This window comes from Miscanthus floridulus, chromosome 5 (assembly GCF_019320115.1).
Source record: "Miscanthus floridulus cultivar M001 chromosome 5, ASM1932011v1, whole genome shotgun sequence".
NCBI classification, from domain to species: domain Eukaryota; kingdom Viridiplantae; phylum Streptophyta; class Magnoliopsida; order Poales; family Poaceae; genus Miscanthus; species Miscanthus floridulus.
This window is the reverse complement of record NC_089584.1, coordinates 54,435,524-54,449,294: the sequence shown is the minus strand read 5'-3', so window position 1 is coordinate 54,449,294 and position 13,771 is coordinate 54,435,524. Positions and strand designations below refer to the sequence as shown.

The following is a 13,771-nucleotide window of genomic DNA, read 5'->3' as shown; positions in this document are numbered from 1 at the left end:
GCGCCGGCTCGGGTGGTTTGGTCGGGGGGGCCTGTGACCTGTGGGCCAGCGGACGGAGTTGGGGCCAGCGCAAGTCGTTTTGGGTTTCGTTTTTACGACGGGCAGGGCTTGTTTTTCCGGCGCAGGCCACAAAATTTTTTGTATTCTTTTTCTTTCAATAATATATTTTTATTTGTAGGAGTACATAATAAAATACACTTGATAACTATGGAAATTACAAATACACATCAGATACGTGAAATTTTCAAAAATAGCTCACCAGCGCTGGAGGGGCCATATTTTTAAGCATGTCGGTCCTTTGATTGAACGTGCGCTGGAGGGGCCATTGCAATGAGGACTACTGGAGGGGATAGGCGCTGGATCATTGCCCGACGCACGTACACATATTTTCAAGAAATGAACTGCAGGGGCCATGCATGCACGTACACGTACTACTGAGCACAGTACTTTGATTGAACGTACTACTGTGGTTTATTAACATGTATACTGTTGGTGCACTGGTACGGTGTATGCTTTTTTTTGCGAGGTCGATTCGTCTGTTTACATGTTCAATTAATTTCGACAGTGCAAAGTGCAACAGTGCACGACATGCATGCTAGCTGTTTTACTGGCGTATGGATACGTTTTTCTTCCTTTTTTTTTCTTTTGCAATATACAAGTTGGTGTTACTTTAGAATTAGAACTAATACTTACATGCACGTTGGAACATGCAGGTGATGGACGGGGCAGAGCCGCGGTGGGTCTGCACGACGGTGAACCTGGACGACCACATCATCGTCCCGGACCTGGACCGCGCCGCCATCACGGCCGACCCCGACAAGGCGCTGGAGGACTACGTGGCGTCGCTGTCGACGCTCCCCCTGGCGTGCACGCGGATATATATATATATATATATATATATATATATATATATATATATATATATAGGGAGAGGCTATTCAGTAGCCGGCTACAAAATAAGTTATTCTGTAGCCACCTCCATTTACTATAATTTTATATACTAATTTACCATAATATAAATACATATTTACGATAGTTGGGTTACTATAACACATGGGGATATTTACCATAACATTATATTAAACCACTTAGTAAGGAGTTACTATAATCTCGTAAAATAACATAGTAATTATCGTAACTCAAAGTGGCTACAGAATAAGTTATTCTGTAGCCAGCTACAGGATAGTAGTTCTATATATATATATATATATATATATATATATATATATATATATATATATATATATATATATATATATATGTAAAATCTGCCACGAGACAACTGTTCGGATCGAGTACGGTCTTTGCATCGCTGATGGAGGCAGACAACTCAACAGGATACATACTTCCTCCGTCTCAAACTATACGTCGTAAGAATATTACTCCCGTCGTAAGAATATTACTCCCGGCCGTATAATCTACATTATTAGTACGTATGTACTCCATGCCGTACATATATCTAGAAAAATAATTAATCAAACTATAGATCCCGATGCGGCGTCTCCCGCCGACCCGTGCGCGTGCGTGCGGACGAATACGATCGATCGATCGAGGTGGAGGCCAGCCACACCAAACGTGTCAACAGTATCAGTATAGTTTGGCCGGGCTCCGATGAACAGTAATGGCACAGAGGAAATGAAAATTGGCCTGACAATGGCACAGGGGAAACGAAAAAGTTCAGACACCCATACAAGCCCAAGGGCAATTGAGTCATTCTCCAGAGCCGTTACCCACCGTTAGGAGCAAATGCCGACGGAATGGCATGAGGGAAAAGAAAAGTTCGAGCGATGGCACGTAGGTGACGACCAACTTTTGAGGGGTACGTAGAAGTGTGACATCTTTTTTAAGGGTACACAGGTAAAAGCCTCCCTTATTCCTTACTGGCCGACGGATTATTCCTTACGGCTTGAGGTTAGCGCCCCCGCACGTCTCGAACCCCGCCGCCAACAGCAAAACGACCAAACCGCCTTTATCGCCCGCCCCACCCGACACATGACGCCGCGGGTCCCACCCCAATAACACAAATGACACACCCGCTGGGTTGGATTTACCGACCCGCCAGCTGTTGACCCCAGCTGACCCCCGGGGCCCCACTAGTCAGCCCCACCGCCACGTGACCTATTAAATGCTCATCCACAGACACAACCGCTCCTCCCTCTCCCCTGCTTGCCTCTCGTGGCTTCTCATTCATTGCTGATTGATTGATCCTCCCCGCCTCACTCACTCCCCTGTCTCCGCCTCGCGCTCGCTCGCTCCCCTCGCCCCGGCGAGGAGGGCAGCAGAAACCCTAGCGGCTCGGGCCGGGCGGGGGTCAGATGCTCCGAGAAGGTTTGAGAGGGTAGGGTAGGCTAGAGGTGCGCCACCGGCTATGGGCTGCGTCTTCGGCCGGGCGGCCGCGTCGTCCCCTGCGGCGCCGAGGAAGAAGAGGGGCAAGGAGAGGTCGTCCCCGCAGCCCGAAGCGGGGTCGCCCTCCGCAGTCGCCGCCGCCGCCGGGGACGGGAGGCCGCGGCGGCGGCTCGGGGGCCGCAGGGCAGCGGGGCCCAGGCAGGGGTGCGTCCCCGCGGCCGCCGCGGCGGAGCAGCTGGCCGCCGGCTGGCCGCCGTGGCTCGTCGCTGTCGCGGGGGAGGCCCTCCGCGGCTGGGCGCCGCGCCGTGCCGACACCTTCGAGAAGCTCAATAAGGTAGGCGGAAGCCCCCCTCTCCCCTGAAATCTGATCGTTCTACTGGAGTACCGTACTGATTCGCCATTACTTTATTGTGTTGGCTTTGTCCGGCGATTCACTCTTAGATAGGATCGGGCACGTACAGCAACGTGTACCGGGCGAGGGACACCGTCTCCGGCCGCATCGTCGCTCTTAAAAAGGTTCGCTTTGATAACCTCGAGTCAGAGAGCGTCAAGTTTATGGCCAGGGAAATACTGATCCTAAGGACACTCGACCACCCCAACGTCATCAAATTGGAGGGCTTGGTCACCTCCAGGATGTCGTGCAGCCTCTACCTTGTCTTCGAGTACATGGAGCATGACCTTGCTGGGCTGGCTGCAAGTCCTGATGTCAGGTTCACGTTGCCTCAGGTGTGTGAGACTTGATTGCTGTTTCAGACACGGTCGATGATTACTCGGTGGAAATTGTGTGAGTTTGATGTCACTGTGTTATCTTGCAGATCAAATGTTACATGCAGCAGCTGTTGTTAGGGCTTGAGCATTGTCATGACAATAATGTATTGCACCGGGATATCAAGGGGTCAAACTTGTTGTTGGATAATAATGGGATTCTTAAGATTGCGGATTTTGGGCTGGCGACATTCTTTGATCCACGGCATAAACGGCCAATGACGAGCCGAGTGGTCACGCTGTGGTACCGTCCACCAGAATTGTTACTTGGTGCCACTGATTATAGTGTAGGCGTTGATTTGTGGAGTGCTGGATGCATTCTGGCAGAGCTCTTGTATGGAAAGCCCATAATGCCTGGGCACACTGAGGTGAGTCTTGAACATGGGTCACTCTGTACTCTACCGTGTTAATTTTTGTAGTAATCCTTGGGGCTATGCTGTCAATATCAGAACTATGGTTAAATCTCCCCTTCCCACTGTTCACATTATAAAGAATTCTGTGGTAGTGGCTAAATATGTTAGACTTTTTACTCAGATAGCCTTGTGAGGACATCGTTATCTCTACGCTGTCTGGTCTTTTGTTCGATTTTTTATGTTGGCAAGTAGTTGTTTGTAAACATGCCATTGTCATTATGGGAAGACTTGGATGGCCTTTTGCCCTTATTGTAAGTGTCTGACTAAGGTTTCTCTAAGGATATTGTGGACTCCCATTGGTTGTTGCCTTTAGTGGGAACTTCTGTTGACAAACATGCGTCTGCCGTTTCTGCTATAATAAGCTTTTGATGCAACTGTATCCATTATTGGAAATTTCCAAACAGATTTGATGTTTCTAAGTATTTTGTTCACATATCTGGTACTGGTGGAATGGCATACATAACAATAAGGTTGAATTCAACATACATGTTTAATTCTTAACAATGTTTTTTTAGGCGCTAGGCGGTTTCTAGGCGGTGACCCATCGCCTAGCGCCTAGGCAGGCCTAGGCGTTTTCTAGGCGTTTTGACATTTTTTGTATCTCAGCATATATAGCTAAATAAATTATATAAATATAGTAGCCGAGTGAATTTTATAAAAAGAGAGAAGGTCCAATAGACATACCTTAGTTGATAGAAAAGCGATGTTCATGCTTAGTTCATAGTTGATACTGAGAAATGGTATATCATGCTGCATTGAAATTGCTTGAATGGTCAGCACGGGAGAATATACTTATATACATAGACTAAAAATGGGGAAAAGATAAATACAGATAATTTTTATGTGAAACAATTCAGTTAGATTTCAGACTTCGAAGTGCTTACTGTTATTTCACCACGCGCCCAGTAGTAAGAAGCAACTGATCCCGCAACCACAGTTGAAGAGCATGCGAGAATGAATTGAGTCGCCTAGTAGCAGCCAAATAAGTGGAATAGAATGGCAATGCTGATATGAGGGGTGTAATGGATGTTGTACCCACAACAGTTGTCACGATTTACTTTGCCCAGCTTCAGATCATACGAACAACAATCAGTATTGCAATCGTTTCGGACAACTTGACCAGAGCTGAAGAGATGGAGTGTAACAGAAAACCAGAACATATAAAAGATGGAAAGGATCAGGAATGGCAAAAGTGGAAAAGCTATCAGTGCCTGAACTTCACCAATGACCTTTGCAGCAACCTGAAACCATGTGTAATGGTTATTGGTTAGTGTTTAGGAGCTATCAGCTATCACATTCGAAACAGTTGTCTATGATGTATCCAACAGGGCTGCAACCCAGTTAACTAACTACGAGCACAGCACAACCGAGCAGAGGAGAGAGGAGCAGGGGGCGGGCGGACCTCATGTCCTCACCTTACCTTGGGGTTCCCGAGCGGCGGGACCAGGGGTAGCGAGAAGGTCACCACCGGTGGCGGCCCGGCGAGGAGGGGCCGCACGGGAGCTCCAGGGGCGGCGGTGGGCCTGCGGACGGGGCGCACAGGTCGGATCCGGCGGATGGGGCGGACGGGGCGCACGGGGCGGATCCGGCGGACGGCGAGGAGGGGCCGCACGGGAGCTCCAGGGGCGGCGGCGAGCTCGGGTCTTTGACTCTCTCACTCTGTGTGTCTCTCTCTCTAATCCTCTCTACCACCCGTGCTCTTTTCTTCCCGCGTGGGCGCTTCCTTTCCCGCGCACCCGGCTTCTCGCGCGCGCGCTCCCGCCTGCTCCTGCCCGCCAAAACGCGCTCGCGCTCCCGCCGCCTAGGCGCCGCCTCCTCCGCCTACTCGCCGCCCAGGCGCCGCGGAACTCCGCGGAGGCGCGCCCAGCACCTAGAGGTGCGCCTCACCCCCTAGGCCCCGCGGGAAGGCTCCGCCTTGCGCCTGGGCGCGCCTAGGCGAGCGCGGAACCTCGCCTTGTTTTTCATTGATTCTTAATCAATTTTTACAGATTCAATGCTTTGCTCCCCTGTGGTAGTTATTATGCTTTTTGTCATTTGATGACCTCTTTCATTAGTCACCAAAATTTCCGAATATGGCCAATAGTTGCAATGTATTTTCACATTTATTAATGAAAACCTGTTGTAGTGGACAAACCATTGCTGTCTAGGACTTTTGTTCTTTTAGAAAAGTTATTAGAAACCATCAATACATTGTATATTAGTAGCATCCAAAAGCACAAGACATAAAACAGCCAGCTTCTTCTATTTAGTTTATTTACAACAATGCTCTTGTTAAGGTATAATAGTCAGGGGTATTAGTGTAATCTCCTAGTCTAGGCTCTCCCTCTTGTAGTTCTTCTTGTCTGCGCATCTCTCGTTGCGGCATCTTCCATAGAAGCTCTCTCCATCTGTCTGTCTTCAAGTACGAAGAGGACGCTCGGCGGCGCGACTCCTCGTCCGTCGTTCGCCCAGCTGCTCGTCGTGGCTTGGAGTCTGCCCATCGTTGACCCTCTTCAACGCCGCTCGTACACGCGACCCGTTCGCCCGTCTTTGCGCCGTCTATGCCTCCCGCCATCCGCGAGCCCGTTGCCTGTCCTCGTGGACTCTTCTCGCCCGCCTTGCTATCAATCTCGCCTAGTCTGCGGATTCGTCCGCCCATGTTTGGTTGCTCTGGAGCGCCCTTGCTTCTATCTTCTGTCTGAAGCCAATTTTCTAAATTTCATTGAATCTATTGCATTTCTGTCCATCCAAGTCTAGTTCTACACCTACAATTTGTCCAAGTCGTTCGTATCCACAAATTTATTGTCGGATTAGCCAACTTTTCTAATCTTTGGTTAGCTGAGCCCCGTCGATTTAGCTAATCATCATCATCTTGGTGCGACTTTGCCCTCTTGATCTCTTTCGTAACCATTTTGCTACACCTCATGATCAAAGGCTGTTTGTTTGTCGTCTCACCATTCTGTCTTACTGCTTGCTATCTAGCAACAGTGGTCTCTCTATTATTCCTTTGGCTTGATCTGATACATCTCTTTATTCCCGTTGAGTTCAAAGTCTCCAAAGCAAGGTTCACAGTTGAAGAGTTGAAGTACCATTTGTGAAGACTTGACGTATTTGCTGAAGTACGGGTTGTGAAGGTAATACCCTCTTGTCAAGGAGATCATTTTCTACATCGACGTTGTTCAAGAGTTGCACTTTTCGACAACATCTTTGTTTTTGGATTTTGGATGTATACACTTTTCTTTTCAAGTCTAGTGCATAGTGCCAACTCTCTAAATGTACCGACATTACATTCATGTTGCATTTGAGAGGGGGTGTTGGGGTATAATAGTCAGGGTTATTAGTGTAATCTCCTAGTCTAGGGTTTCCCTCTTGTGTCTCATGTACTCTATATATAGTCCCCATTGGGCCTCGATAGAATCATCCAATTCAGTCTCCCTTATTCATAAGAACTCTTATATTTGAGCTAAAGGATTAGTATCCCATGAGCTTTCTTGCGGCACTTGTTGTTCAGGGATGATTAAGATGGCATATATTATATAAGTTCAGACTTGCATGACTGAACCAATTCATATACTCTTATTGGCCTATGAATCCCATGAACAGCCCTGCCCCCTTCCTCAATGTCAGCTGCTCATACAAGGTTTAGTCTTATTGTATAACTCTAGAAAATAGGCTGATTGTCCGCCTAACCTCGTGGGATTAAAGTAAAAGGTGAAATCCTGATGTGCCAGATATTATGTAGAAACTAGGAGGGAGTTGCTAATAAACTCTGCAATACATGAATGAGTGAAAACGTAGAAAATACTGAATTTAATCTTTTGAAATTGCTTAAGAGATTAGTATGGACTGGGCATGATGCTTGAGTTGCCAATGGCCATGTACATGTACTTTGGTTATTCATAAATCTATTGAGTTATAAATTCTGAGAGAGTGCTTACACCACAAAAACATTTTTTCTTGAGTTTTCTGACAAAAGGGTACCACAGAAGCTAAAAGGCAAGTTTTATATGACGGTGATTAGACCTGCTATGTTGTATGGTGCAGAATGTTGACCTACGAAAAGACGACATGTTCAACAGATAAGTGTCGCAGAAATGTGTATGTTGCGTTGGATTTGCGGTCATACAAGAAGGGATCGAGTTCGGAACGATGATATACGTGATAGATTAGGGGTAGCACCAATTGAAGAAAAGCTTGTCCAACACCGGTTGAGATAGTTTGGACATGTCCAACGGAGACTTCCAGAGGCACTGGTGCGTAGTGGAATCCTAAGCCAGGATAGTAACGTGAAGAGAGGCAGAGGAAGACCGAAGTTGACTTGGGTAGAGGCAATAAAATGAGACTTGAAAGGATGGAATATACCCAAAGACTTAGCCTTAGATAGGAGTGCTTGGAAAACAGCTATTCACGTGCCTGAACCTTGATTGCTTCTGCTGGGTTTCAACTCTAGCCTACCCCAACTTGTTTGGGACTTAAAGGCTTTGTTGTTGTTGTTGTTGTTGTTGTTTTCTGTTCATGTTCCTCTAGCTACCATATATTCTTTTTTTTATGCCACACTTTTAGTCTACTGTTAAAACTGGGATGTACACTATTTACCAGGTGGAACAGTTGCACAAGATTTTCAAGCTATGTGGTTCCCCTTCTGAGGAGTACTGGAAGAAGTCTAAATTGCCACATGCGACAATATTCAAACCTCAACAACCCTATAAACGTTGCATCAGGGAGACATTTAAAGATTTTCCTACATCGGCTCTGCCATTGGTTGAAACTCTGCTTGCAATTGATCCAGCTGAGAGACAAACTGCGACAGCTGCATTACACAGTGATGTATGTTCCCATCCTTTCTCTTCGTCTTAGTTGGAAAGAAATTTTTTAGGTGTGTAATCAGAAATGTTACTGTGAAGCAAAGTATGGTGCTGCAGGAAAACGATTTAGATCTAGAAAAAAAATATTTGCTTCAAAATGTTAATAACTAGATATGGAGCAGAACTCCACTAGCTGAGGGAATCTGTATGGTTGGTATTATATAAAGGGCGTACCCAGTGCAGAGAACTCCCACTCTGTGCGAGGTCTGGGGAAGGGTGTCACTGGCAAGCCTTACCCTCGCCTGTGCAATGCGAGGAGACCGCAACTCGAACCCGGGACCTTCCGGTCACAGGCGGTAAGACTCTACCGCTTGCACCAGGCCCACCCTTCATGGTTGGTATTATATAATTCTCAAATTTTATTTATGGGTTGCATATATTGCAGTCTTTGCAAATAAACAATATATGATTCTATTTTGGACTCACATGTTTGTACTACAGTCTTGTGCCTTGTACTATTGTGCAATGTGCAATTCAATCATATATACAGTATGTCATAGAAAATGGTGCTCTCCTACTAGGATCAGTATTGTATATCCATTTTAGTTTTGGATTTGCAGTGTCGTGATTACTGCCTGATCTCTAGGAGAGGCTTGTTATCCATTGAGTTACTGCCAATCCTTATCTAGCCCCATTTCCTTGAAACTTGCAACATGCTTCTGTTGACGGGTGACAAAGAAGTGCTCCCCTCCACTCCACCCCCCCCCCCCCCCCCCCCCCCCCCCCCCATTTTTTCTCTTTTCTTTTCTTCTAGGATCAGGCGATGAAGATGGTTGATGTCTTTTTGAATGGCCTTATGCTTTTGTGCTGCTTCTAATGAACTATTATTCCGCCATCAATAGTTACTCATCATGTGCTCTTTTCTTTTTAAAAAAAAAATGGCTTAGTTTTTTTCAACCGAGCCTTATGCTTGTGACCCTTCAAGTCTGCCAACATATCCACCAAGCAAGGAGATGGATGCCAAGTTAAGAGACGAGGAGGCTAGAAGGTGTGTCACATTTACCCTTTTTACTTTTTGCTGGACATACATGCGGATATAAACATGTTTGAGCCCTACCTACAACATTTACATCACATGTTTATTGGGTTACATGAACCATCTTGTGTCAAGTTGGGATTAGTTTTTTGAGTCATGAACCGTCTTGTGTCAAGTTGGGATTAGTGTTTTGAGTCATGAATAATGAAATGTTGATATTGAACACATTATGGATTCACATCATTCTTCATTTAACCATAACTATTGTTATTCATTTGTAACCTATCTGATAGGAACTTCCTGTGTTTTCCTTAAAACTGTCATGCAGCCACTTTCTGCTATTTTCTGTGTGGTTTAGTGTTCGTTTTTTACCTTTTACTGTTATGAAGTAGGAATTAGCCAGAAGACCAAAAAAAAAAAAGAAGAAGAAGAAAAAAGAAAATGAGACCATCAACATGTTATTGGCTAAACACTTTTGTAAACTTGAATGGCATATATCTGCATGACTGCTACTGCTTAAACTTCCTCTTTTCAATCAAGAGACTTCTCCAGTAAGCAGTAAGGATATATTCATATTTGTAACTAGTTTATGTTTCTGTGTTGCATTATCATCCTTCAGACTACGAGCTGCTGCAAAGGCCAAAGGAGAAGCAAAAAGGACTCGACCACGGGATCGATCTCGCAGGACTGGACCAGCACCAGAAGCTAATGCAGAGATTCAAGCGAACTTAGACGTAAGTCAAAGCTCTTTATGACTGAAGACTATGCTTGTTTTTGCTTGCTATGATTTTCACCATTGAGAAATACAGAAACTGCCAAGTTGATTGTGATTATCTGATACTGTTAGGTAGTTCACTTTTTTATTTCGCCATGATAAGTTATCCTTGTTTAGGGGAAACAAGAGCTGTTCACTAACCTGTCCTGCAATGAACAATTTTTTTTGCAAAGCTTGCACAAGAAAATGAGTGTCCTTACTCTTCCTTTTTTCCCTTTCAGGGAAGAAATATAGATACGGCAAAATTCACTACTTCAACACTTCAAAATTGCCAAAGTGTCGTAAAAAGTTGAAATTAACTAGTGTTTGTATGTCGCTGACAAGGCACTAACTGGTGCCAAAGTGTCGCTGATGCCTAGCAAAAATCTATGCATCATAGATACAGATACGTGGCATCGGACAGGTAATGGATAGGTGGATATGTCATTTTTTGTAAAAGCCCAATACACGAATATGTTTTAGTTTTTTTAAAATAAATAGATAATAAGGCATATTATAAAATTCTAAAAGCAGTAGTAGCCTATAGCAATTTTGCCAACGCAATCTTGCATTTGTACTGTTTTGCTCATCTTTTCCACAGTTCAATTTTGCCAACACTCCCAACTGCCAAGCCTGTGAAGCACCTCCATCCAATTCTCAAAATCCAAGCTTGCAAAATCACCTTTGACTCGAGGCTTCCAGGCTTGGAGGAGATCAATAGATAACTGATCCAATTCCTTTCCCTCCCACTTCCAGTTCAAGCCGGCAGTACAACACATACTAATGAAAGCACTCCTTGTGTTTGTTGCTGCCATCTAGTCTTGGCTAGGAAAAATCAAGCAAAGAGTATGGATTAATTTGACTAGGTGTGGGGTGGGACATGGGAGAGAGGACAGGAAGGGACTAATCACTACGAGAGGGAGGAGGAAAGAGCTCCCTGCCTATTTACCACAGGCAGGTCACGCTCGTCAGAGCATCGACAAACAGGTGCCGTGTGCCTTGCGGGCGGCGTGCACCTCTGGCAGCTGATGCCTGCTTGAGCATTGCAGGCAGCTGCTTAAGGTCTCTGCTGGCGTTATTCTCTGCATGGGCTGTGTGCGGCGGCAGTTGGATGTCTGGGTGAGGGAGGCCACGGCGCGGAGGGATCGAGGGAAGGAAGGTGGGGCACTGAACAACCAAACACAGCTTTGCCGGGCGTGATGTATCGATGTTCTGGGTTAGGCTGTATCCAGTAGATGGGCTGATACATATTGGCTTAAGTATCCGAAATTGTAGTATTTATTTTTGTCCCGATACTTCGTTGATATGTATCCGCCACATATCTGTATCAGATATGTATCCGGTATGGGATACGGCCCCTACCTCATGTATCAGGGTAACATAGACAAAATAGGGAACGAGAGAGGGATTGAGGGAACAGAGACAGATAGACAACAGAGAAGAAATGAAGGGCAGGATATGGGGAACCAACCAGCGGGTGGCATGGCTCTCCCTTTGCCTTCCCCCACCTTTGTTGGCTCCTGTGCAGCTCTGCCCACCAGATCAAGCGCGATGGCTGGCGTGTTTCTGCCCTCTCCACTGCGGTAGTGGCGATCTGGAAAGAGGAGGCAACGGTGACCATTAGCGTAGGGGGAAGGGGATGATTCATGGCTGGCGGAGGCGCAAGGGGGTGGAGTTTGTCACTGCTCATGGCTGGCGGAGGTGCAAGGGGGTGGAGTTCGTCACTGCTCCTGGGTGGTTGCATGAGGAACTACATACGCAGAAGGGGAAGTCAATTGGCCATGAGGTTGGAAGAGACAGGTGCTTTATGGGCTGTTGACTTGGAATCTTGGGTTGAACCTTAGTAGGCTACCTGGGCAGTTGGTTCACTGCTTCTTGTGTCTATGGTCCATTGATGGGCCTATTTTCCTTTTCTTCTCTGATATACATGACTATGGCGTCCGCCTTGCCCGCCTTAGTGCCTTACTGCCTCGCCTTAAGCGTGGTAATAGGATGGTGGGTTGCCACACCTTGCCTTGTTGCTTCAAGAACAATGAAATTTTAACATAAAAACATGATAAAAGCCAACATTGTTTGATTGCACTACTGCTAAGTGCTAAATAAATTGTTACAAAATCATTTGCCTCTGTATTAATTTGTGGCAAAACCTTCCAAGAATTATCCCTTGTCTCTTAGTACATTTGTTATTGCTGCGAAACTGGGAGATTTATCTTTGTTTTTTTGCTTCTGACCACAAATGAGTTGTTCCAGATGAATTAACATGGATTGAAACTATAACTGATGTGCCATAAGTAAACTCAGGCAGTTTGTTACTTTCAAATGCTATTGCTTAATAGATACTAATATGCTTCCCAAATTTCTTAACAGCAGAGGCGACGGATGATAACTCATGCGAATGCAAAGAGCAAAAGTGAGAAGTTTCCTCCTCCACATCAGGATGGAGGTATGGGTAATCCGCTGGGATCCTGTCGTCACATGGAGCCTATGTTCGAGCACCAGGATGCTTCCTTCAGTACAGTAGTCCCCATAGAGAAGGGGACCTCACAAACATGGTCGGGGCCGTTGTTTGACCCAGCAGCTCTTGGGCAGTCGAGGCGGAAGAAGCAAACTACCCTAGATGCTAAGGCTGCTGCTTACTCAAAGCAGCTCCAAAAGGACAAGGGAGGGATACGAGCCCGATAATAAAGTGTCCTTTTTTTGGCCAGTATGTGGAGGGTGTGGGAAAGGTTCTTCATGGCCTACAGATGAATTTTCTTGTTTTGTGTCCCTCTGGTGGTTGGAAAGCAGGCAACAGTGCTGTAGGGTGAAGTCTTCCGGATTGTGTACATGTCATGCGGTAGCGTTTCCAGTACTGTTTAGATGCTTCTGAACAAGCTGCTGTCACCAGGACGGGACCTTAGGGGTTTAAAGACTCGTGTATTTATGCTCTTTATGACAATTCAGTTGCCCATGTGCATATATGGAGTAATTCTTTCTTCTATATGTAAAGAGACAGTGGTAGGCTTGAATTCTTAATGAATCAAGTGTGATGGCGAGCGTAACAGTGGTATAATAATTGTATAAGGTTTGGTTCTCTTACACTTGCTGGCGGTGGGTTGCTTCACCTTTATGCTCGAAGTAGCATCCTCAACAAGAAGGCAATGTTCTTTCAGTTTTCTTGTTTTACAGGAACATTTACTACCATGATTTGGTTTTCGAATTTCTCAGCCTCTAAACGATGGCACTCTATCTTAGGTTTCAGGAAGTTGCATACTAAATATCTCACCTTTTTCCTGATGATAGTATTTTTTTCCAAAGTGATAGTACAATATTGTTTACATGGGAAATAGGAATACATTGAAATATGTATGAACAATCTTATATTTTCGTATTTATGGGTAGAAAAGCATAGAAATCAATAGAAAAGACAGATTTTGGCAGGCACACATCTAATTTTTCCAAGTCTTATGTAAACGATTATAGTCAGTGCTATCGTAAACGATCACTCTTTGCTTACTCCCATCGGTCCTGTTTATAAGACGCCTTCTAACATAGGATGGTCTACTAAATTATACTTTGATCATTTATTTATTCTATATTATATTATTATGATTAGAAACTTATAATTAGCTGACAGTACATTTGATTATAAATTTCCTAGTATCAAGTTTGTATTACAATTGAAAGTTGTTAG

The 13,771-nt window shown here is 45.3% G+C and overlaps 1 protein-coding gene across 5 annotated transcripts; it reads left to right on the top strand.

Annotated features, from left to right (window-relative positions):
* Positions 1 to 2,157: 2,157 nt before the first annotated feature.
* LOC136449984 (probable serine/threonine-protein kinase At1g54610) lies at positions 2,158 to 13,254 on the top strand. Of its 5 annotated transcripts, none has more exons than XM_066450229.1 (7): positions 2,158 to 2,680; positions 2,788 to 3,072; positions 3,162 to 3,479; positions 8,103 to 8,330; positions 9,256 to 9,356; positions 9,964 to 10,078; positions 12,469 to 13,254. In XM_066450229.1, the coding sequence occupies exons 1-7, from the start codon at positions 2,369 to 2,371 to the stop codon at positions 12,778 to 12,780; spliced, it is 1,671 nt and encodes a 556-aa protein (XP_066306326.1). In that variant the 5' UTR covers positions 2,158 to 2,368; the 3' UTR covers positions 12,781 to 13,254. The 5 variants fall into 5 exon arrangements, with proteins under 5 accessions (XP_066306326.1, XP_066306325.1, XP_066306327.1 ...); XM_066450228.1 differs by having other exon boundaries at positions 12,466 to 13,254; XM_066450230.1 differs by lacking the exon at positions 8,103 to 8,330 and having other exon boundaries at positions 12,466 to 13,254.
* Positions 13,255 to 13,771: the final 517 nt, after the last annotated feature.